The 26,494-nt window shown below is 42.9% G+C and overlaps 1 protein-coding gene across 21 annotated transcripts in view; it reads left to right on the plus strand.

The window, feature by feature from the left end:
* Positions 1-26,494, plus strand: part of ENOX1 (ecto-NOX disulfide-thiol exchanger 1) — a 521,099-nt gene that overhangs the window by 364,912 nt on the left and 129,693 nt on the right. For 20 of the 21 annotated variants that reach the window (XM_039485148.1, XM_039485204.1, XM_039485280.1 and 17 more), the window contains 3 exons: positions 12,404-12,574; positions 14,683-14,889; positions 23,776-24,009. In XM_039485148.1, coding sequence (XP_039341082.1) covers positions 12,404-12,574; positions 14,683-14,889; positions 23,776-24,009 — 612 coding nt within the window. Of the gene's footprint in view, positions 1-11,138; positions 11,272-12,403; positions 12,575-14,682; positions 14,890-23,775; positions 24,010-26,494 lie in introns of those variants that run through there. The other variant, XM_039485288.1, reaches the window with a different exon arrangement.

Consider the following 26,494-nt stretch of genomic DNA (forward strand, 5'->3'; position numbering starts at 1 on the left):
AAAAACCCCTCCATTTGGTCTTCTGAGGAACCTTGCTACAAACTGAAGCTCTGAACAAAGGACTGAATAACCCATCCCAGCTGTGGATGTATTCCAAAGACTTGATTTGAACCTGCAGTTTATTCCACCACTGCTACAAGCCTGAACCAAGAATTAGGCCATTATTGTATGTAATTAATTCCATTTAACCAATTTTAGCTCTCATCTATTATCTTTTTCCTTTTATGAATAAACCTTTAGATTTTAGATTCTAAAGGGTTGGCAACAGCGTGATTTGTGGGTAAGATCTGATTTGTATACTGACCTGGGTCTGGGGCTTGGTCGTTTGGGATTGGGAGAACCCTTTTTCTTTTACTGGGGCATTGGTTTTCATAACCATTCGTCCCCTTAACAAGTGGCACTGGTGGTGATACTGGGAAACTGGAGTGTCTAAGGGAATTGCTTGTGTGACTTATAGTTAGCCAGTAGGGTAAAACTAAAGCCCTCTTTGTCTGGCTGGTTTGGTATGCCTTAGAAGTGGAGAAACCCTAGCCTTGGGCTGTAACTGCCCTGCTCTAAGAAATTTGTCCTTAATTAATACTCTCAGAAGTGTCCCATCAAAGGCAGCATTGTTACACTCACCCTTGCAGGACAATGCATCAGGTTTATCATTCCGGTTAACCGGCCAATAAGTCAGAGTGTAATTGGACCTGGAGAAAAAAAAAAGACCACCAGATCTGATGCTGGTTGAGAGTCCTTTCAATCCACAGGTACTCCAGATTCTTGTGGTCTGTATACACCTGGACTGAGAAAGGAGCTCCGTCCAGGTGTTGATGCTATTCCTCAAAAGTGGCCTTGATGGCCAGTAGGTTTTTGTCACAGATTTCATAGTTTTGTTCTATCAACATGAGTTTCCAGGAATAAAATGCATATGAATATAGCACATTCTGGGGTCTATGTTGCTGTGACAATACTGCTCCCATCGCATAATTAAAGTCATCTGCTTTGTCAATTAAAGGTTTTGCCAGGTCTGGATGTACCCAGATGGGTGCCTTGTAAATGCTTCTTTTAATAGATCAAAGGCAGATTAAGCTTCCTATGTCTAAGTAAATGTGGTATTCAGAAAGTCTTTGATGAATCTTTGGCAAAAGTTGGCAAACCCCAGTAATCACTGGAAATTACACAAGTTCTCTGTTTATCATGCAAGAGGGAGTTTTGTGGGCTTCCTGTGCCTGTTTCTGCCTAACTCTTCTGAAAGAAACAGAAGGCAGCCAGACAAGAGCAACCTACTTTGGCTGAACCTTCTTCCAGCTGGAAGGGACAGGAAGAGGTTTTCAGTAGAGCTTTACACCACAAAAGGAATGGTTTGTCTAGCCTGCTGCCGGGTTTGCATGGAATCAGTCTGTGCACACTTACTATAGAAGTCAATGTTTGCAAGTTGTGCAACCAATTGCTGCGGTTGCCACTGCTGGGCAGTATTAAGTAGAGCAAGAAAGTGGAAATTGCATGGCTGAGTCTAAAGAAGAACTTGCTATGGCAGTTGTTTTTCTGTCCTTCCTGTGTCATGTTACACGTGTATCTTCTCTCAAGCTATATGAAAGCTACAAAGACTTGAATCAAGGCTCCACTAGTAAAGCTGGTAAATTTGGTCATCTGCTTAATGTGTCATCACCCTGCAACCAGTCAAACATTTTCTGGTCCAAACTATGAGCAAGTTATCATCTTTGTGCTTCATATACACTTAAAATATTGACATGTTCTTCTTGCAAAAAAACATTCAGTGTTCAAGAAGCCTTAAAAGTGTTATCAGATGGCTTAAACAGATTGATGCAAAAGATATGCCACATTGTGCAGTCTCAAATGGGTTAAAGATATATAACGTGTTGTAGGGTCCTACTGTAACTATGTTTCACTGAGATGGGCATAGTTTGATTGTGCTACCAGGAGTAGTTTCTAAGTTAAACTCATACATAACTTTTTATATTCCATAAAGTGTTACACAGAATAGACTCATCCTTGATCAGGTGGGTGGTTTGAGGGCTTTGGACTACTTTTTTTCCCTAAGTTTTGCAAAAAAACTTTAGGACCAGACTTCAAAGAGAAACTGCTGAGCTCCAGTTCATCTGCAAATTTGACACCATCAGCTCAGGATTAAACAAAGACTGTGAATGGCTTGCCAATTACAGAACCAGTTTCTCCTCCCTTGGTTTTCACACCTCAACTGCTAGAACAGGGCCTCATCCTCCCTGATTGATCTAACCTCATTATCTCTAGCTTGCTTCTTGCTTGCTTATATATACCTGCCCCTGGAAATTTCCACCACTTGCATCCGAAGAAGTGGGTATTCACTCACGAAGGCTCATGCTGCAAAACGTCTGTTAGTCTATAAGGTGCCACAGGATTCTTTGCTGCTTTTACAGAACCAGACTAACACGGCTACCCCTCTGATACTTTTTTTTCCTGTTAGCTAAACAGGATGTTCATAGCCTTGGCAGAAAAGATCCACAATATTTTTGGCAGTTGCAATCATGTTCCGTTCTTGCTGTTCACCTTCCAGAAACACATGAATTGAAAGATTGAGCCATTGGGCAAAGCATGCCACATGGGCAAAGCCACTTCCTGAAGTGCTTTAACAATGTAGTCACCATTGTCAATGCATTGTGAAGAAGAAAGCCACACTCTTATTTCTGGTTTAAACTCTTCTTGCTAATACAGCTTAAAATCTTAACTTTCCAAAACAGATGTTTTTGTGTTTTGAAATGTACGTCAAAGGCATCCAAACCTTTGGGATAGTTGCACTTAGTTGTGGAGTTTATATACAACCGAGACCTAAATTAAAAAAAAATAGGGTTAGTGGACATATTTAATTGTTTTGCAAGTGACAAGACTGGATGTAGACAGAAACAATGAACAAACACAACCATATAATCTAGTGTCTCATCCACATATCAGCCATGCACTGATAAGTCTCCCCTTATTTTTTCTGGTGAGTGCGTGTTTCAGGCTTGTGGGATTTGATATATTTTGTGAACATCAACAGAAGAGGAACTTGCAAAGACACAGAACCAGAAAGACACAATTCTTAGAATCTCTCATACCCACAGCATTACCTAAATAACCGTAGAAAAAGATAGCACTAATGCTGGATGGAGAAAAGGCATACCTATCTGGTAACCATTGGCTGTTTGTAGAAAAGTTAAAATACATTTGGTCTCATTTTAGCATACTGGAAGAAATAGTAGTCACTGACAATGGGCTGCATCTTGACAGCAGTAAGTTCTAAGCTTGAGGGGTACCGTATAATTTCAGGCATTTTATTTCCAGTTCCCTTTGGGGAATGGACTGGTGGAGAAAGTATAGTTTGCTAAGAGAATCCTACAGGGAAAAGACCTCATGATGAGGTATAGGGCAAGTCCCATGTCAATCACTGGAGCAAGCCTAGTTCGGCTGATCATCCATTGACAGATCAGAGCTGTGCTGCCAACTTTAAAGAGAAATCTTTGTCTCAAGTGGCTCTGTTAAAAGATGTGAGGTTGAGAGATACCAAACTGAAGAGGTTTAAGGTTTTTTTCTCTATTACTTGGAATGCCTCTGGAAGTTTACCATGGCACCCCATACTAATTAAAAACTGGATGAAAAAATATATTGGAAACTGCCCTCTGTTATCTGAACATAGCTGCACACCAAGATCCTTCCATTGTTATGTGACCCGGTGACAACAATTACCACATGACTCAAGGGCACTCATAGCACTCCATTAGTGAAGGCAGATAGTCCTGTTGAGAAAAATCCAAAATATGCTCTTCAGAACCCTATTACTGCACCTATGGGGTTTGATAATCCAAGTGAATTAAAACCCTCCTCAAGGCCAAAAGATGGCAAGATCTGGATGCACAGAAACCAGTGATTCATCTGGATCTATAAGTTGTGGTAAATTTCATGTTTACTTGCTTATACAGAAAAAGGGGACTGAGACAAGGGTATGCATACTAGCCAGACTATAGGAAAGACTGGGGGAAAGTTTTGGGTAGAAGCTCTACAGTGAAATAGATACAAAGAAGCTTTAGGGATAATATAGCTTTTCTTATTCTAATAAGGCTTCTTGTTCAGTGCTAAAAGGAAGTGACTCTAAGATTCTCCACCATTATCACATGAAGAATAGCATTGCCGGTATCTGTTGTTACTTGAGCAGCAGCAGACACAGCATTCTACTTGCCTTTTTCCAGGGTAACTCCGATTTTCACTTTCAGAAATTGATTCAACATTAATTTTCAGAAAAATCAACAAAGGTGGCTGCATTGTATTTTCAGATTTCTTGGTTCCAGAACTTCCCCCTCTACTAGTAACAACCCTTCTACTGCAAAAGCATGAATATAATGAGCTTTGCGCAGTGGCAGTATCGTAGGCTGTGAGGTGAAGTCTATGCATGTCCCACTGCATTTACTACTAGCGGCTGCCTAGATCCTGCTAATAACCACAAAACAAGTTGTTTGGCAACCGGATTACTGGATCTGGATATTTGTTTATGTCTGTCTACTAAAGCAAAGATAGAATATTTTTCTTAGATGTAAAATATCTAAGACAAATAGGGGGGGGAGGGATAGCTCAGTGGTTTGAGCATTGGCCTGCTAAACCCAGGGTTGTGAGTCAAATGAGGAGGAGGCTTAGGATCTGGGGCAAAAATTGGTCCTGCTAGTGAAGGCAGGGGGCTGGACTCAATGACCTTTCAAGGTCCCTTCCAGTTCTAGGAGATTGGTATATCTCCAATTATTAAAATTATCATTACCATTGATCTGCTCACCAGTGACCACTTTCCTAATTGGGTTGCTCACCATTTTGGGGCAACATAAAAGGCTATTTAACTGTTTTCACCACTGACATGCATATAAGGGGTAAGGAGAAAATATCAAAGTACTGCAGGCACAAGCACACTCAAGGTAAGAATCCCTCGAAGCATGCATGTACACGCGGACAAATTAGTGTTGGTACAATTTGGTGCCCTAATTAATTAAACAAATATATGTCTTGGCAACTGTTATATAACACCACAGAGGCAGTTGGCAGGGGCAAGCTGAACGAAAGGCACATCAGGTGGCTAAGTATTATCAGCAGAAGAACACAGTGACGTCCTTAAGAAGCAAAGATGCTCTTATTAAGCAAATACATAACTGGCTACCGCACAGCATGGCAACAACTGGCAGAAAAGAAGTGGCACGATGTTGCGGATGAAGCACTTCCTCCAAAATCACAGATGGCAGAATTGTGAGCACTTGTTATTGAAGCAACCATTTCACTTGGCAGAGATGAAGACCACTTGGACAGCAAGAGCTGGCAGGAAAGGACAGAAAGCAGCACAGAATGGGAACATTCAACTGCTCATAGCCCAACAGTTGTACTAGCAAAAGGGGTTGCCCCCTTCCTGTGCATCATATTAGAGAGTAGTTCTTTCAAAAGGATTTTAACTGTCTGCTCCATTTTTCAGAGCCTGAGATTTAATGTGGTTGTTTTTTGTCTCTGCATCTCCTTATTGAAAAAGTGAGCTTTTCAGAGCTGCTTTAAGTGTATGGGAAGAACATTTCTCTTCTCTGTCTCTTTAAGAGCCATTTTTAATATAAATCTTTTGTTTGTTCTTCAAAAGTTGGCATTGTCTGTCTTGCAGATCACTCATTAGATGAATCAGGACGTTACTCTTGTTTTGCGATAAATAGACAGAACATGGCCCTGAAAATATTACTGCTCAGGGCATCTACTAAACCAACACTGTGCAAGTGGACCCAGACATGAGAGTGTTCAGTGCTTATCTACAGTGTTCACATGGGTTCAAAGTGAAGCATAATGTGTTTGCACATTCTTAACTTGATTTAGTAATTTTTATGAATGTATTTAATATATATCGTCATGTCTTTTTTTGTAATTCACATTGTTAAATCCATATTTATATCACATTGTTAATGTTGATAATTACAGTTTCAACAGTTCAGAAAATGTTTGTATCCCTTTAAAAATAGTTTTAAAAATAAAAACCTAAACTATAACATCTTCACCCTTTATATGTGTTTCAGAGTAGCAGCCGTGTTAGTCTGTATCTGCAAAAAGAACAGAAGTTCTTGTGGCACCTTAGAGACTAACAGATTTGTTCGTGGGCTATAGCCCACTTCATCGGACACATAGAATGGAACGTATAGTGAGGAGATATATATACATACAGGGAACATGAAAAGGTGGGAGTTGCCCAACCAACTCTAAGAGGCTAATTAAATAAGATGAACTGTTGTCAGCAGGAGAAAAAAAACTTTTGTAGTGCTAATTGAGATAGCCATTTAAGACAGTTTGAAAGGAGAAACAAACAGAACTTTCACACTGAAGCCTGGCCAGTTATGAAACTGGTTTTCAAAGCTCCTCTGATGTGCAGCACACCCTGCTGTGCTCTTCTAACCGCCCCAGTTTCTGGCTGCACATAATCAGTGGCCAGGCGATTTCCTCAACCTCCCATCCCACCATAAACGTCTCCCCTTTACTCTCACAGATATTGTGGAGCACACAGCAAGCAGTAATAACAATGGGAATATTGGTTTCGCTGAGGTCTAAGCGAGACAGTAAACTGCGCCAGTGTGCTTTTAAACGTCCAAATACACATTATGCCACCATTCTGCACTTGCTCAGCCTATAGTTGAACAGCTCCTGACTACTGTCCAGGGTGCTTGTGTTTGGCTTCATAAGCCATGGCATTAAGGGGTAGGCTGGGTCCCCCAGGGTAACTATAGGCATTTCAACATCCCCAACGGTTATTTTCTGGTCTGGAAAGTAAGTCCCTTGCTGCAGCTGTTCGGACAGACCAGAGTTCCTGAAGATGCGAGCGTCATGTACCTTTCCCAGCCATCCCACGTTGATGTTGGTGAAACGTCTCTTGTGATCCACCAGTGCTTGCAGCACCATTGAAAAGTACCCCTTGCAGTTTATGTACTGGCTGCCTAGGTGGTCCGGTCCCAAGATAGGGATATGCGTTCCATCTATTGCCCCACCACAGTTAGGGAATCCCATTGCGGCAAAGCCATCCACTATGACCTGCACATTTCCCAGAGTCACTACCCTTGATAGCAACAGCTCAGTGCTTGCATTGGCTACTTGGATCACAGTAGCCCCCACAGTAGATTTGCCCACTCCAAATTGATGCCCGACTGACCGGTAGCTGTCTGGCGTTGCAAGCTTCCAGAGGGCTATCGCCACTCGTTTGTGAACTGTGAGGGCTGCTCTCATCTTGGTATTCTTACGCTTCAGGTCAGGGGAAAGCAAGTCACAAAGTTCCATGAAAGTGCCCTTACACATGCGAAAGTTTCGCAGCCACTGGGAATCATCCCAGACCTGCAACACTATGTGGTCCCACCAGTCTGTGCTTGTTTCCCAGGCCCAGAATCAGTGTTCCATGGCACGAGCCTGCCCCATTGCCACCAGAATATCCAAATTGCAAGGGCCCGTGCTTTGAGAGAAATCTGTGTCCATGTCCTCATCACTCTTGTCACCGTGCTGCTATCACCTCCTCGCCTGCTTTTGCAGGTTCTGGTTCTGCATATATTGTAGGATAATGTGTGAGGTGTTTACAATGCTCATAACTACCGCAGTGATTTGAGTGGGCTCCATGCTTGCCGTGGTATGGCACCTGCAGCAGAGCAGGAGAGCAGAGTGGCAGTGGAAGCAGTGGTTGGAAGACCAGGTTTGTAGACTTACTGCACCATCTGCTGCCAGGTCACAACAGCGGTGGTGTCTGTTAGTTGAGCTGAGCAGGCTGCACGCTTGCCGTGGTATGGCGAGACAAGAGCAGGAGAGCAGAGTTGCAGCGGATGTCAATGGTCATATAGAGGACCTGCGAGACCACCGGGAGAGCAGGAGAGCAGAGTGGCAGCAGAAGCGGTGGTTGGAAGACCAGTTTTTCTGACCTATTGCACCATCTGCGGCCACAGCAGGAGAGCAGAGCGGCAGCGGTCATTCGATGACGATGGTTAGCAGTCCTATTGCACTGTCTGCTGAAAGCAGTATGGTGCCTGCATGGAAAAAAGGCGTGAAACAATTGTCTGCCATTGCTTTCACGGAAGGAGGGGCGACTGATGACATGTACCCAAAACCACCCGCAACAATGTTTTTGCCCCATCAGGCATTGGGAGCTCAACCCAGAATTCCAATGGGCAGTGGAGACTGCGGAAACTGGGGGATAGCTACCCACAGTGCAACGCTCCGAAAGTCAACGCTAGCCTCAGTACTGTGGACACACTCCACCACCTTAATGCGCTTAGTGGGGACACACACAATCAACTGTATAAAATCGCTTCCTAAAAATTCGACTTCTATAAATTGGACCTAATTTTGTAGTGTAGACATACCCCAGGAGCCTGGTCAGGATTACCAGCTGGATGAAGACGATATGGCTGAAACTGAATCCAGGAAAGACTGAGGAGGTGCTGTAAGAAAGAAGTGCTTTGAAGAACTCATTATCTCCATAATACTGTCTCATAGACTCATAGACTTTAAGGTCAGAAGAGATCATTATGATCATCTAGACTGACCTCCTGCACAATGCAGGCCACAGAATCTCACCCACCCACCCCTGTAACAAACCCCTAACCTATGTCTGAGTTATTGAAGTCCTCAAATTGTGGTTTGAAGACTCAAGCTTCAGAGAATCCTCCAGCAAGTGACTCATGCCCCATCTGCAGAGGAAGGCGAAAAACCTCCAGGGCCTCTGCCAATCTGCCCTGGAGAAAAATTCCTTCCCGACCCCAAATATAACGATCAGTTAAACCCTGAGCATGTGGGCAAGACTCACCAGCCAGCACCCAGGAAAGAATTCTCTTTAGTAACTCAGATCCCACCCCATCTAACATCCCATCACAGACCACTGGGCATACTTACCTGCTGATAATCAAAGATCAGTTGCCAAATTAATTGCCATAATTAGGCTATCCCATCATACCATCCCCTCCATAAACTTATCAAGCTTAGTCTTAAAGCCAGATATGTCTTTTGCCCCCACTACTCCCCTTGGAAGGCTGTTCCAGAATTTCACTCCTCTAATGGTTAGAAACCTTCATCTAATTTCAAGTCTAAACTTCCTAGTGTCCAGTTTATGCCCATTTATTCTTGTGTCCACATTGGTACTAAGCTTAAATAATTCCTCTCCCTCCCTAATATTTATCCCTCTGATATATTTATAAAGAGCAATCATATCCCCCCTCAACCTTCTTTGGTTGATTATCCATTTTTTTTAAAAGGTCTAATTTTTAGTAATCTGGTCGGGGGGAGTGAAACAAAATGTTAAACAGAAGAAGAAAAACATTCCTATCTGGTAATAGATTGGTAGGGTGACCTTAATCCAGTTGAAAATAGAAAGGCAAAACTTAAGGTTTGGGAAACCTGTTACTGTGGCCAAAGAGATACTGTAGCCCATATGAGTAAGAGGCTTGGTGTGGTACTGGCCAGCAAAATAAAGCAGAACCTCCAGAAGGAAAATAAAATGTCAAGTTCTCACTTTGTGAGTAAATGATTAACTTGCTGTTATATCCCCAAGTTGTTCACAATGTCTAATGAAATAAAGACAACTAGAAAAGAAGTATAAAGCACCTATTTGCCATTACTGTATGAGTGAAACATAAGCATAGCACGTTGTATTGTATTATAGCATATCCACTGAATTTCTTTGTTGGAAGTTGCAAGGGGGTTGGCTACAAGACCCTAGTTCACCATCTAATACATGCAGATGTCATGGCTGGGAAATGTTTGCAACACTGCAATCCATAATAATAACTCCTAGCATTTGTATAATGTTTTTCTTCTTCAGTGTGCTTTACAAACATAACTAGTGCATCCTCACAAAACCCCTGTGAGGCATGCAGGCGTTTCATTCTCAATTTAACAGCCAGGGAAGCTGAACCTCACAAGTTAAATGACTTGCCCAAAGCCACAGAGAAAGCCATTGTGGACCTGAGCCAAAGCTCACTGAAATCAACAAGAGTCTTTCATTAACTTCATTGAGCTTTGGATCAGGCCCCATGAGACGTAAAATTAGTTTTCAGGAGCTCCTGACTATTCCTCTGTCTCACCACACGCACCTATCAGGGGACAGAGATGCCAAGGCACACTGAAATATATCACAGAAACATTGGCCCTATGCAACCTTTATACATCCTACATGAGTACAACCAGATGGTAGTGTTTTCCACCGGCTTCTAGAAAGCCCCTGAGAGATGCATAAGCATCATGGAGAACTTTGCCTGACTACCTGCATCTTTCAGAATGTGTTGGTCCTGCTGTGGATGCTGCATATAGTTACCTATCTGCATATAGTTACCTATCGACGTGATAGAAGGTATCGCATTCAGTACTATGTGATGTTACTTTTTGTTTGTGATGGAACTATCCAGGCACTTCTGGTAGCAAGTTGTAAGGATGGGCTTCTATCCACCGCAGGCTGCCTTTGGGAGATCATGGCCTGCTGTGACTGTCAGCAGTGTGACTTTTAAAAATGCGAGTGAGAAAATTAGAATCGCCTAAGGACTGGTGTGAATTGCATCCCGCCCTTTCACCTTTGAGTTTATCTCACAGCACTTCCGAAACATGAATGTTTAATATGGCAGCTACAGCCTCCCATGAAATAAATGGCAGCTGTGGAGTTTCAAAGCATAATCTGGAAGCAGTGTACATGCCTCTATATTAAAAAAAAAGAAAAAAAGAAAAAGGGAAAAAAATCACACCCAGAGCAAAACCTTTTTCATAAGCCCACTTATTAGAAAAAAGTAATGTAATATCATGAGCTTTCATTAATACTAGTCTTCAATAAGCCTAGAGCAAATTCTTGCTTGCTGTGTGCTTGCTATAAAATAGAATGGCTTGAAAGCAGAACATAGTCAGTGCTGGCGCAATCGAGAGTGTGCAGCGGAACTAGAGAGTATTTCTACTGGCATAGCAGTTCTCAGCCAGAGCATTTTGACTTTTGGTTTTTTGGTTATGTGAATTTGGTAAAAGAGAATTACTGGTATTTCAGCAAATAATAATACAGAGATCATATTTAGCACTTGCAGCGTGCTTTACACCTACAAAGTGCTAAACACGCTTGAGTTAATCTTTGCAGGTAGGGAAGTATTATTATACTTGTTTTGCAAATGCAGAGACTGAGCTGCAGAGCAGTTAGTACACTTGCCCAGGACCACACAGCATATCAGTGCCGGATCGAGGATTACAATTGAGGATTTCCAGGTTCTTGGGTCTATGCGTGGACCAATCATCATGCTGCCTCATAACAAGGTGTAGTTCAAATCTGCCAATTTGTGCTCTCAAAAAAGACATTTTTTCTCTTTGTTCAAAGCACACTCCCAAGCTGCTGAACTAACTCCTGACTTTGCATGCATCATTAAATACTTCGCAATTGCTATCCAGAAAGCTCTGCAGAAAACCTGTGGACAACCCAAGTAACTCACTTTTCTTTTAAATAATTGATGACATCAAATAGCAGCAGTGTTGTGCCAACAAAGAGATCACTCTCTCAAAATGTTTTATTTATTGTGCTTCAAGAAACCAAAAAACATATTTCTAACAAATGAGAATTTAAAAAATTGACCATGTTCATCTAAAACATCTGCTTATTCTAATTCAGGATGCCATGGGTCTAGTGCTATAAAATCCAACTAAATTTCAGATTTAAACAATATGTATGTAATGTTTGGCAAAGAGATATGGGGAAGGATGTATGAAAACCAAATATGCATTTCATATGAATTTACTTAAGGGGACTATAAGTATGTATTTAATAATAGGTATATTTAAGAGAATTTACTAAACCAGCTAAATACCAGCTTGAGAATAAGTTAATTCTCAGCTTCAAACAAGACCTTATTAGGTGCAGTAGCAACTTTAGTTTCCAAGAAAAAAACACTTGGAATTTTTGTCAGGCCAGACTTATATAAAACACACTTAGAAGTGGAGCTTTTTCTATGGTGTTCATAAATCAAGGTCACTTATGTGAGAAGACTAAGTTTTGTTAAAACTGACAATTAGATATAGAGGGCATATCAGTGTTAAATGATATTCTTCCCACATTCTGGGTCAGAAGGCAGTGTAAACAACACAGTGGCATTATAAAACAGAAAATTGCATTCCAGATAATAACAGAGCTTCATGGTGCATGGTTTTACACATTAATGTGCTGTGTTGCACTCAGTCATATTAATATTTTAAATTATATAAATTTCCTCCTTTATGCATAGTTTTAATTTGTTTTCAGTGGGCTGGCTGAAATGCAGCCTTTTTTTTCTTTTTCCTTTTTTTATCCAGTGATACCTAGAGAAAAAGCCTAGAGCAAAACGGTCTGTGCAGGAAAATGGAAACAAGAAGTAGTTTCAAGATTTATAAGCCAAGGTTTTATGTGATGTATTTACAGATTCAATCTGTGTACCAGGCTTTGATCCAAGCCTCAGCATGATGACTGGAATAACTCCAATTAACCCGATGATACCAGGCATGGGGTTAGTGCCGCCGCCGCCAACAGATGTGCCTGTAGTCAAAGAAATAATTCACTGCAAAAGCTGTACACTCTTCCCTCCAAACCCAAGTAAGTGGATCTGATGAAAGAATGCTTGGCAATCTTGTTTTCTTAATATTTTGCATAAAATGTTTCTAGCTGCCAAACAGTATTTGAGCACATTTTCTTTATAAATACAAAAGGAACCACAGTGGCATGTATGCAAGAAATAGAACTGATTTAATAAAGTTAATAATTTTTGGATATGCGCTGGTAACTAAAATGTTTCCAACCAAATTGTACGTAAGTGTTGCGTGTTTGCAGTGTGGTAGCATATTAGAACATGTTCATTCATCTTTACAAATACAAGGGCAAACATCGGAATACGTTTTGTAAGAAAAGAAAGTGGATTAATCTAACAAAGCGGAAGGAGACTGGAAGTCTCACTTAGTTTTAATAAGCCATTCCCCTCTGTATTTCTTTTTCATGTCTATGTCACTCATTCAAATCCAGCACAAGTCAGTAGCGAAGGAAAATTGTCACTGTTCAATGGTTATTCACTGGCCCTTATGAACTGAGTGTGGTGCTCTTAGATCAGGTGTCCACATCACAAAAACAGCACACAGATGGGGCACCTTTGAGACTGACAGTCTCAGAAGAGAGACTTCAGTGAGAATGAGCATGAAGACTCACCTATTGCCTCACCCCCTAGCCTGGGTTCCCTCTGAGTTGTGGGGAAGGTGGGTTGGTAAGGAGGTACTGGGAAGCTTACATAACGGTCACCCACTGTGTACCTCTTCTGGAGTAGACTGTGCAAAGTGCCCACCGGCAGTAGTAAGTGGTGATGAGCTGAGCTGTCCAGAGAGAGCACTTGGGAACTACCCAGGGTACAGGAGGAATGACATGGCATGCAGCATAGTAGCCTCAGGCTGGTGGCCAAATCTGGGGCTTGACATGTAGAGAGGGCAAATCTACAGCTCTCCCTGCCCTTTTAGAGCACCATATTTGCCCTGGGAAGCAGTCCCTATGCTCCCTTGAGTGCAGGGACTGGAATCTTCCCACTGAGCAAGGCAGAATCTTGTGACTAAATCAGAGGACTTCAGTTCCTAGGGTCATCAGTTGGCGCCTTTCACCAGCACCATGGTTAAAAAAGAAAGCGAAGCAAACAGAATTTTGCTCTGTGTTTGTACTGTGCATAGCCCATTGTTTAAGCAAACAGACTGGGTTTCAGAAACAATTAAAAGACTAACCTCACTCACCGTATTTAAGTGCCAAATAACTAATTCATATTAATCAATGTTGGCTTGTAACTGGGTTTTTTCCCCAGAAAAGTGCTCTAGTAATCTGCATATAAACAAAGTGAAACATTATGACAATGACGACAATGTACACTCTATCTTTTATACAGCCTCCAAAAATTTAAGTTTGCTCATTTAAATGTAAATGATGATCATTTTTTTTAAAGTCGCCTCATCCTGTGGTGTTTCACAGCCAACTGAGTATTCTGTGCGCTGTTAGGTTATCCTTCCCTTGCTCTAGCCTCTGTTCTATTATCTGGCAACAAGACAAAGTAGATAACGGGCAGAGGGTTTTCATCATGTTGTCATTGCATCGTGTTTCCCACTCTGTTTGCTGTGCTTCTGTATTTACAAAAGAGAAATGAAATTATGCTAAGACTGGGTAACATCTTCAAACCTGAGTGCCTGAAGTGTAGGCTCCCGTGTCCATATGCAGGCACCTAAACAAATGTGGCCTGATTTTCATCACCCATCGATTTGAGTTGGTGTTGTGTACAAAATTAGAGGTGAGCCAATGTGGCTGAGTTCAGACCCAGCTCAGATTTACACTAGAGTTTAGGGTTTGTGTCTGAGGTCATGTCAGCAGTAAGCTTCTTCTCATCCAAAATACCACAGACTTTTCTTGTGGGATTTCAATTGAATCCAAGTAGGAAAATAGACCCCTTTGGGTTCTGGATCTGACCTGGACAGCAAATCATAATGGCAGGGATTTGACTGTGAAACCATCAATCAAAACAGGGATCCAGTTTTGGCCAATCCCTAAAATATTTAATTGTCCCTCCCAAATAAATTACTATTCAGAATAATTTTTAGTGCATAAAATTGATTACGGGGATGATTGGGATGACTGGATAAAAAGACAAAGCCTTGTGTTCCAGTGTGATTTTTGTTTTTACTTAGATCTTCCACCACCTTCCACAAGAGAGAGACCTCCTGGGTGTAAGACTGTGTTTGTTGGAGGTTTACCAGAAAATGCTACTGAGGAAATTATTCAAGAAGTCTTTGAGCAGTGTGGAGATATTACAGCTATTCGGAAAAGCAAGAAGAATTTTTGTCACATTCGTTTTGCAGAGGAGTTCATGGTTGATAAAGCCATTTACCTTTCTGGTACTTCACATTCTTTAATGGATTTTCTGTGCTTCTCATTTGTATTTTATGATGCTAATGTGTGCTTATTTTCTTAGCCTTTATCTCAGCAAGTGTTGCTTGAGCTCAGCAGCTTTGGCTAGGAGTGGTAATGGTGCAATTCCACATTTTCCTGTGCTCACCAAGACTAGTGTGTGATTCAGTGAATTTTACCTACCCCGGAGCAATTTCCCACCATCCCTGACAATTATTTTCGGTTTTATGCAGGTTTATATGGTTTTTACTCATACATTGGGGCAGGGAGGGGGGGAGTGGAGGGCCCTGAGCCAGGATTGCTGCAGTACTTCAGTGCCAGTTTCTGTGACAAGCACTGGCAGTTTCACTGGCATATTTTTATGCATTCTGCAGTGTGGCCGGAAAGGATTCTACCTTCTTAAGCACATTATAGTCTGATTCTGATACCCATACACAGTAACACCTTTCTCCACAAAAAGTCCCATTGACTTTGATGGGAATATCTGTTCAATAAAGTACTACTCCTCTTGAGAAAATCTGACCTAGTATAGTGTTGGGGATGTGCCTTAAGATCTCCACCAACTACCATTTTTTAAAACAAAAATCAAGTTTCATGCCTTTAAACTTGGGTGAATGTTAAATTGTGACTTGGAAAAACCTCACTTACAAAGAGGCAGCCACTCTTTTAAAAAAAAATATATATATATATATATATTTTCAATTCCCTGTCTTTGGAGCTCAGGGACGTGAAATCATTTTTTAAAGAAATTTTAAAAGCCTTTTTTAAGTTTCTCCAAATTGTCCTCTCTTCCTTCCCTCCTTTCTTTTTTTACCCCATTTCTTCACTCCCATTCCCATCTCTTTTTCCCATCCCACTCCGGTTTCAGCTTTCCTCCTTCCCATCTCTCATTATTATTGTTGTGTTCATTTATTATTTCTACATCCCTAGAGTTTGTGTGGCACTTTACAGACAAATTAAACAAAGCTCAGGTCCCAGCTCAGAGCAACTGATCTACAGAGGTATTGATCACCTGCTATTCATAGTATAAGTCGTGGTTGCTTTGTGTTTCTTAGGAGGAGGTCCTAAATTGGACATAAGCCCCCCAAAATGAACAAAACAGTGCAAAGAGTGAGGGGGTGGAAGAGAAGATCATAGAGAAACAGAAACTCTCATGCTAGATCAGAATCAAAGTCCAGTATCCTGTCTCTGACAGTGACTGACACCAGATCCTTCAGAGGATGGTTACAGGAATCCTGAGGAGGCAGATATTAGATAACTTGACCCCAAAGAAAGTTTCCTTCTGACCCCTAATAGTCAGAGATTGCCTTAAATGCCAAAACATGAGATCTGCTGATTATTATATATGCAATGTATTACTTCCTATTTTGCCAGTTTCTTTTTGATAATTTACTATAGTTAGGGGACAGTCAGGAAAGAGAGCAGCGGTGGAGGTTAAACTCCCTTTCTGCTCCCCTTCCCCCTCATTCTGTGCAGTTTTATTTCCAAGCTCCCATGACTTTCTCCTTCCTGACTCTCCCCTTCAGTCTTCATTCCATCCTTCCCCCTCCCTCTTTCTTCACTCTTCCTTTTCACTGCTTCTTGCACAACTCTCCTCTTTACTCTCCCACCTCTGCTTTCTTCTATTTTCCTTTCCTCCCTATCTCCATATTTTCCCCCCTCCTTATCTTCCTCTTTCTTCGTTCCTTTTGTTCCTCTAGCGGAGACTTTTTACGTAGTATCTCCAGCCACACTAAAGAAGGGACAGTGGGTTGGGAGTGAGGCATAGAGAAAAAGAAACAGGTGAGCACTGCTGCCATAATCAGCTAACTTGTGCTGTCAGCCCTGATTTCCCTGGAATTCTGCAGTAAACTCGGAGCCTTGACTGTTTTCCAGCACTGCAGAGAAGACGGATCATGCGCTAGAGGCAGGTTTTAATTGTACTGAATGACTGTGTTTTTCTAACTGATCTTTATAGTGTTTTGAAACATAATGCATATAGAAATGGTAGAAGAAAAACATACAGTTAAAGCAATTTCCCAAGCCTATAATATACAAAAGAGACCTACAAATAGAAGGTATAATTTATTATAACTTCACTATATTTGTTATATGAGGGAAAACCATGCCTTTGATAATTATGAGTTAGTCTGTCTAATTGGTTTTATCTGTCTATCCAATCTAATCTAATCTATCTAGGTATTTATCCCATACTTAGTTCCATAGTACCTTATGCAATTATAAAATCCATTAAGCAGTCTAATCGCTAGTTCTTTCCCTTCTAACTCCAAATGGATGTTTGGGGGGGTTGGGAGGAGGCATTATGGTGGGTTTTGATTGCAGGACTGCTAAGCTGGAGATGCAAACATTCTGCTGTGAAGGTTGTGCAGTTCGCTGCCATTCTGATCTGTTATGGAAGTGAATTCCAAATAGCCATGACCAGCTGATGAGAAAGTTCTGCTTCCTGCCCTCATATGTTTCACCCTCGTGACTGGGATGGTTCCATAGCTCATGAAATTCTAAGCAATCATGGACACAAAGAGCAGGACAATATCTTAGGTTGCCAGTGCCCAGCCCTGTGGAGAACTTTCAAGATTATGGGAAAAACCTTGAATATGATTTATATCTGCTAATGGGTCCCAGTTTCTGCCCAGTGCTGAGTATCCAGGCAATGCATAATGTCATTTTTAAACTCCCACTCAATGCTCAAGGCCCTCTCTTTTGGATGTCCGAGTCCAGGTGTGTTTCTCCCTGTATTCAGGGCATTCACTGGCCAGCTCCCTGCTCAGTAACACCCAATCACAAAAGGTAAGTCTTGGTGCATATACTAGATGTGTAACATGGAAAGACTCGTTTTTATTTTTACAGCATAGTAATTGATTTTTCCTGATGCTGCTCTTTTAAAGTTAGGCTCCTGGTGTGTGACCAAAATCCCTTCCTCTGTCTGTGTGTGAGAAACAGAGATTTAAAATGACATATCCTGCATGCAGTTAATGCTAGCTGCTGTTCCAAGCACCTAGGTGGGAAGAGGTTGTGTGAGTGAAATTCATTGCTCTTCCAGGAGGAGGTCTGAAAAGGGTGTGGGGGGTGCTATTATCTGTTCAAATACCTTTGAACACTGTTAAGAGCATAAAATAATGGAAGATAGCAGGCATTCAGTCTTCTCTATAACTCACCGCTGCCATGCTGACTGACTTGCAGGGGGCTCTGTAAACAAAGCAGAGTCTGACAGACACACACACACACACACCCCAGTGTATGGTCATGCCAGCCACACACTTGTCTGAGTTTATGTCAGTCCAGGTAGTACTGTCCCAATAGTCCATTTAAGGACTGCTGAAGTGCCTAGATTGACTGTACCTAAGGAGGGCTGCTGTGACATTTTGAAACAGTGGGACTAGTTTTGACATTATGACATGGATGCTCACGAAAACTCTTTGGCTGGTTGGCCAGTGGCAGCCAGAGCGGCCAAACAGTCAATCTGATTTTCAGTCATTCATGGATGCACTCAAAACTGGCCGCCCTAAAGAGGTCTTTTGAAAATTCTCTTGTGAAGGACACCAGATCTAGTAGTGAAATGCAGATATTCATAGAATCATAGAATCTCAGGGTTGGAAGGGACCTCAGGAGGTCATCTAGTCCAACCCCCTGCTCAAAGCAGGACCAAACCCAACTAAATCATCCCAGCCAGGGCTTTGTCAAGCCTGACCTTAAAAACCTCTAAGGAAGGAGATTCCACCACCTCCCTAGGTAACACATTCCAGTTCTTCACCACCCTACTGGTGAAAAAGTTTTTCCTAATATCCAACCTAAACCTCCCCCTCTGCAACTTGAGACCATTACTCCATTATTCCTGTCTCCCTGTGCTGTGCTCAAACTGCACCTTCCTCTCTACACTTCTCTCTATCTGCTCCCAAAAGACAGGGCTGCTCTGATAAAATTCAGATTCCCAATCGCACACTCCAGATTTTCATTGGATTAGGGTGAAACCACCTTTATACCAGCCCTCCCACTTCACTCCTTTGTCGTTGTGAGTGGGCAGAGTTTGGACATATGTAAGAATCTTACTCTCTGAAAGGCTCCAAGAGCAAGACTCTTACCCATTTCAATACCCTATCTGCTCATAACAACAGGGGAGACAAGCAGAGCAGAGGGAGAGCATTCATAAGGTCACACAGAGTGAAAAACACAACACAGCTGGGAAATCTAATTTTAGGCTTATGACCCTGGGTACTTGGGCCGTGTCCCTCAAACACGACTGATAAGGTTCTGCGAGTTTTCATAATTAGTTAGTTGAGAAATACATGCTGGGAGTCAATTGATTTGTCTGACATTTGTCACGGTTACAGAGCTAGCTGCATGACAGACCTCTTCTTATGCCTCTCTGAGTGCACCCCCCACTGGTAGGAGGCCTCATACCTCTACCTCCCTGGAGTGAAATCACACCATTCTCCCACTCGCAGACCAGGTTCTTGGTTACAGCAGCCGGGGAGTCCTTACCCCCAACAGGTCTGAGTGGGTTTGAGTACCTGTGGTTCCTCCTTTTGATATCTTGTGGCCAGTGGAGAATACAGTGACACCAAATGGCTTTCTTAAACTAAAGTATTGTTTAACCTTAACTGTGGGAAAATGGCAAACTATAGGAGAAGAGTTTAAAACAGTAACAAGCTGTACACATGTTTATCTTTCGTAAAGGCTTAGGCAGGCCTCTCTTACCCCAGTCTCCTAATCTCTGGGCTCTGGGTGTCAGTTTGTTCTCCAACAGTCTCTCTCTGCCCTGTCCTTGTGGGCTGTTCTTTGTTCCAGTTTTCCTGTGATTGCAAGCTGGAACCCCTCTCCCCTTTGCCAAGCTAGACTGTTGAGCTCAACTGGGTGTTAGAGGTAAAACATCAAAGCAAATATCACCTTCATGGTCTCTTAAGTATCTGAAGCCATTGTCCCCTTTTCTGCATGTGTGCAGTCAACCTCTGTTTTAACTAACCCTTTTTAATCTAGACAATAACCCCCTTAACAACAATCAGATAGAACATATTATAGCCCTAAGTTAGAAATGTACTCAGTGTGTCACAGCATTCATCCCTCTCCGTTCAAAGCCCAGCTTTGCCCTTCCCCTTACAAAGCCCAAAGGCTGCGTTGGAACCTGTGGTATCTAGGAGGGACAGGATCAAACCTGCTCAAGGCACAGGCAGGCAGTGGCTGCTGTTCAAGTTTATGGGAAGAAAAACAGCTTCTGCCTTTTCATGTACCGTACACAGGAATCCCCAGTCATTGGGTCTTCATAAATGTATCAATACAGATGAATAGAGTGACTTACCTTAGGGACAGCCTAACCAGAGCCAGCGTGGAGCTCAGCTACCCAGCATCCAGAGGCTCCTATTGGGCTGTTCCCCTCGTACCCTCATGAGCAGAGCTATTGCAAGGGTGGGCATAGTGGGATTTGTGCAATCCTTCTGCAAAGTGGCGAATTCTACCTATTTTTCAGTGTCTCCTTGTAGACGGGTCGGACTCACCCCTGCGGTGCCTCCTGCTGGTGACTCCGGGAATTAGCTCGTTCCAGCGCTGGAGCGCCCTCTGCCGGCTGGTGATCCACCTGTCCTCAGGCCCCCCGTGTCCCTCCTTGGACCCGATGCCCTTTTACATGGGGTGCTGCCCCCTGGCAGTAACCCCTTTCTCTTAGGGTCTCCCCTCCCCAGGGAACCACCACCCTCTATCCCCACCTTGCCTCAGTATGTGGCTACTGCCAGTCATTGTCTAGCCCCACGTCCTGGGGCAGACTGCAGTATCAGCCTACTCATCACAGGCAAAGGGGTTTGGACCTGCTGCCTTGGCCTACCCCTGGGCTGCCCTCTGCAACCCCTAGTACCTGCTGGCCCTTCGCTAGGCCGCAGCCTGGGGCTTTCTAGCCTGGGGCTTCCCAGCTCCTCAGCCTTTCCCCAGCCCTGCTTCACTCAGGTATCCAGTCTCTAGCTCCCTGCAGCCAGGCCCATCTCCCTCTACAGGCAGAGAGAGACTGTTTGCCTCTGGCTTCCCTGGCCTTTTATAGGGCCAGCTGTGGCCTGATGGGGTGTGGCCCAGCTGCAGCCACTTCCCTGATCAGCCCAGCCTAAAGGCTGCCTTCTCAAGCCTCGGCCCCTTCTCAGGGCTGTTTTTAACCCCTTCAGGGCCAGAGCAGGGGTTCACCCTGCTACACTCCTGTGATTGTATGCATTGTTTACAGCTTTCTGCACTGGCTAAAATTTCCCCTGAAGCACTGGTTAAGAACTAGGAGGATTATGTTAAGATTTTCTTTCAGTCAGTAATGTATAACTTGAGAAAGGATTGTGATGGTTCTTGGGGTATCCAGGGCTTTGAGTCATCTGGTTACCTCCTACCATTAGCCAGAGGGAGTCTTGCCTGTGGTGACTGGGTGTTAGCTATCTGCTTTTCAGCCTCTCAAGCATTCCCCTCTGGGCTATACCACAGCTGAGAAGTGCAGCCCAGTTCCTGAGTCCCCTTGTGATACCCAGCCCCTGCCACTGGCTGCTCACAGAAATCCCAGATCCTCTGCCCCCACAGGAGCAGCGTGGCCAAGTTTACCAGTTTTACCCTAAATCATAGGCGCTGACTCTGTGAGTGGCTCTTTGGGAGGTGCTGACTCCTCCCACACCTCCTCCCCTGAGCGCGCCCCCGCATCCCCGCTCCTCCCCTACCTCCCAGCGCTTCCCACCCAGCCGCCACCAAACAGCTGCTGTTTGGCTGCTCCGGGAAGGAGGGGGAGGAGTGGGAACATGGCACGCTCAGAGGAGGAGGCAGGGAAGAGGCGGGGCTGGGACAGGGATTTGGGGAAGGAGTCAGAATAGGGGCAGGGAGGGGGAGGACTTGGGGCAGGGATTTTCAGGAAAGGGTCGGAAAGGGGGTGGGGAAGAGGCGAGGCCTCATGGAAGGGGTGGAGTTGGGACGGGGACAGGGGCAGAGGCAAGTCGGCGCCTATACCCTACATCACCCCACTCCTGTAGAATGCACAGCACTTGTGAGCACTTATAATAAAACGAAAGAAGGTTTATTTAAGAAAGAATACAGGTTCCATTAGAAACAAGAGAGGGTGATGGAAACAATACAAAACAAAATCATAAAATGTGAATCGGGTCTACCCTTCTTAATAGTTACCTTCCTATCTAATTTTCTCCCCGAAGTTCAGTCTGTTGCAGAGCTTCACAGGAACCACGGTCCAATCTTTCATGAAACAGCCCTGCTCAACAAGCCCTGCACCCTCTCCATGTTGAGATGGGATATACCAAAATAGTCTTTTGTCTTTATTCACAGATAGGGTGATAGTCTGTGTGTTGCAATGTTCCTTTTTACCTTCAAGTTGTCTTTGATGGTTTTCCATTGAATTTTCTGAGATGGGGTCAGGGTAGACACTTGAACAATACATTACATAATTGGCCAGTCAGGGAGAGATGACAACTCCCGAGCCACCTTGAATGGGCCATTACCAGGACATAAGATCCCCTGGTGACTCACTTTCACTCCAAGACCGTAAAGGCAAATTTTTTAGTAGAGTCATATTATTCCGTAAATATTACCCATACACATATCTCTCACAATGATCACAAGTACTGATAACTTACAAGCTTTCAATAACAACAAGGAGTCCGGTGGCACCTTAGAGACTAACAGATTTATTTGGGCATAAGCTTTCGTGGGTAAAAAAACTCACTTCTTCAGGTTTTTTACCCACGAAAGCTTATGCCCAAATAAATCTGTTAGTCTTTAAGGTGCCACCGGACTCCTTGTTGTTTTTGTGGATATAGACTAACACGATATTTGACACCATGCAAAGCTTTCAATAGAGACCTCCTATGCAACCCTTCATATATAGATACCATGAAAGTGATGTGTTGGGGTAGTGAGTTTGTCAGGGCTGAGACAGGAGCTGCTTTATAAAGAGCAGTGAACCCTTTGCCCATTGTCACCAGTAGGCATCTGTACAATATCCTGAGGATTCTTAGCAAAATAGGACCTATCCTAACAGCTCAGCTTATGCTGTTGTGCAATATTGTCCCAGCGGATTACCTTTCTTCATTTAGCACCCAGAGGATCCAATGAAAATCAGGGCTCATTGTGCATGGCCACTATATTAAAGAGCTTACAATCTGTTAGTTTTAGCAGGTGCAGTGTTGACCCACCTATGACTACATAAGACGTTACTGAAGGGACATAACAAGCACCTTTTACACATTGTCTACAACAAGATTGCTGCTTCTGATAAACCAGTGTACTCTATTACAATCATTTTCAGACAAAATATTGAGTATAAATGCAGTTCTTCTTAGACTGAATTTGATCATCTAGTTATATCTGCTTCCATGCTGTTAGCATATTGTGTTTGTGACTATGAAAGGTCAAAGCCTGAGGTCCAGCTTCAATGCAGAGTGTGATGCATTATCCCTGGGGCTGGCAATTTCTATAACACAATTTGCTCATTTATCTCTGGCAGGGATTTTCAAGGATTTCAATCTTTTGTCCAAATCTTCTGAACCAGAACTATGCCTGATCCAAACACTTCCTGGGTTAGGTGGGGTTCAAAATCCAAACCCAGTGTAGCTGCACAGTTTTGCAAATGACCTCTGGGCTTATAAAGATTTGGAACCTCAAACTGGAATACCCCAAAGTTTGAGGGTGTTCTAAACCTGGATCCAAATGTTGCTGGTGGTGATGTGTGCTTTAGCAATATAGAAGGCTGGACGTGTAGGTGGATGTATATGTAAATGACAATTAAAAGTTTGATATGAGATGGTAGTTAGGAGATCAAGGTGGCTAGGTAAAAGCAAATGAACTTTTGATTTTTTTCCCCCACTGCCTAAAAAGTATAAATAAATAAAAACTTCAACAGTTCTGCTTGTTGCTTCCAGGTTACCGCATGAGATTAGGATCTAGCACAGACAAAAAGGATTCAGGTCGCCTTCATGTTGATTTCGCTCAGGCAAGAGATGACTTTTATGAATGGGAATGCAAACAAAGAATGCTGGCCAGAGAAGAACGTCATAGGCGTAAAATGGAAGAAGACAGACTACGACCTCCCTCTCCTCCGGCAATAATGCATTATTCTGAACACGAAGCTACTTTGCTGGCTGAAAAATTGAAAGGTAATGGACATTTTTTTCCCACTGTATTATATTCTAAGAGCAGAAGCCACCCAGATGTAAGAACATTGATAAAGAAATCCCATCATAATAGTGCTGCTGATTTCTCTCTAATATGCTCTTTTATTTGCCCTCTTCCTTCATCCCTCTGCTGCTGGAGTTGCCACCATTATAATATGTACATACCTTTCAGTATGTGTCCCTCTGGCATTTTTATTTTAACAATTTCATTTAAACATTCAGAAGTCTTTTGAATGGTTTTTTTCTGCTTTTTTATGTCAAGGTATATATAGTACATGAGCAGGGAATCCATGAGCAGCATATGAGATCCACCTTGGATAAGGGGAGTCTTTCATGTGACATAATTATCCATCTTGGAGAAGGCACTCTTAATGCCACAATTTCTTACATACATTGTTCACATGTAGGGACCAATTCTACAGCTCTTACTCATGTTGAGTCGTACTGGGCTTACGCTGAACTCAACTACTGAACTACTTACGGGAGTATACTGTTCTGTGCAAGTTCTTAGACTGCTCTCATCATGGAGTGCCTTTCAGTAGCTAATTAAGTGCTGTGACTAATATCTGTCACAGGTAGTTCATTCTTACATCCTCTCCCCAGGGAAAGAATAGTGTGTGCTGTGTAGTTGTTTGATTTTTATTTTTGTAGGGTTTTTTTGTTTGTTTGTTTGTGTATATAGATATATATATACATGTGCTGAGTAAGTACTAGTCAAGGTCAGACTTGAAGATTTGGACCCATAATAATTAGTTAACATGTGAATCATCATAAAGATATAAACATTTTAAAGCAAATGGTTCCTCTCATCTCTCGGTTTCTTTTCCATTAGGCTTCTAGCAACTGGGATTAGTATCCTTTCCCCAGAGCAGAGGCCAAAAATGTTACCTCTGCAGCGTGCCAGCTCACAAGAAAATATGATTCTTGCCACTGTTTTCTTCCATTGTAACTATTCAGATTAGACTTGGAATATCTTGCTGTCAACACACTGGCATACTGTGCTAACTATGACACACACATTTGGAAAGCAGGATAAGAATAGCACACAGTGTGCTCCTGCATCTTTGGAGAGTCTCTGGGAGCATAGTGCTAGCCACACAGATCTGTATCACAGGTGGATCAAGGACACAAATCTAATTCATGTTTGGGATTAAATGCCGATAACTAGGAAATCACAATGATAGGTGGCATAGTTAAAAATCACACACACAAAACAAAGTCGGGCAGAGTAAATGGTAAGGTTCCAACAACATAAGCATGACAACCTGTGGGCTGGCTAGTGTGTGGCCTGCACAAGTGTGCATGTCCATGTCCCTGCAGGAGCTCTCCTCTGCTGAACAAGTAGTCAACTGCACCACCTGGGTCAGCTGAAGTAAACACACAGAGTTGGGTTTCATCATTATACTGAAGATATTGATGTCCATGCTCGCTCACTAATCCTTCCCAAGGACTCATAGACACCGTACACAAGAGGGTAGAGGAATAGAATGCTGTGGTGCCCCACATGAAAGAGACACCCTGGGACAAATAATACATTGGCTAGTACGACCCTGTGGCTTCTTAAAAACAGGAATGGAGCAACACAAGAGAAACATCATCTATCCCTGCTAGAGACCATAGACGCATCACCAGAGCCTCACAATCTGTGTATGGTATTGAAAGCAGCTGGCAGAACTAAAATCAGCCTGGATGCTGGATGCTTCATCCAGATCCAAGAACTGAGCTAGACCAACATATCTACTGCAGTTTCCATATGGTATCCAGGCTGGAATCAAGGTTAACTGGGACCAAAGAAATTGTAGGCTCGGGATGTTACCAGATTTGCTTTGTCACAATAGTCTTAACAATTTTTTGCCCAAAAAGGGAAGTTTAAAATGAGTCTGTTGTTAGGGAAGATTGTCCTCCATGAAAGATGGACTGTTGAGCAGAGATCTCACAATTGCTTTCATAAGGACAGCTGTTACCATGCCCTCCCAAAGCATGGCACTGACACCATCAATAATGAACCCAGTGCTTCTACACTAACTTTCATCACACAAGGTTTACAACTGCTGCAGTAGCTCCAGAGCCTCACTGAACAATACTGGCTAAAATTCAAGCAAAGAAATTTAACATCTCCCCACATCCAAAAAACCCACCCTCAGATACTGCTCTGCAACCACAGAGGCAGACAGTTTGGTCTGGATTCAAGCATTTTTCTATCATCAAAGTACCCATGGAAATTCCTGACAACAAAGAAAATCTGACTTGATAACTGAGTGGAGACAACCCGGATTCACCAGGCCATCCACACACAGCCCAGGCTAGCTTTGCTGCTTACATATTTGTAGATTCTATAATGGAGGTTCCAAAAAATCTTTCCTTGTCTTATGCACAACCCCAGCATAAGACATCAACAAATCATTGTACTCTGCCAGACTTGGCATGAAAACTCTGCCTCCATTATTCCAAACATCTTCCCACTTGT

The sequence above is a fragment of the Mauremys reevesii genome, linkage group 1 (assembly GCF_016161935.1).
Source record: "Mauremys reevesii isolate NIE-2019 linkage group 1, ASM1616193v1, whole genome shotgun sequence".
In the NCBI taxonomy this organism is placed as follows: domain Eukaryota; kingdom Metazoa; phylum Chordata; order Testudines; family Geoemydidae; genus Mauremys; species Mauremys reevesii.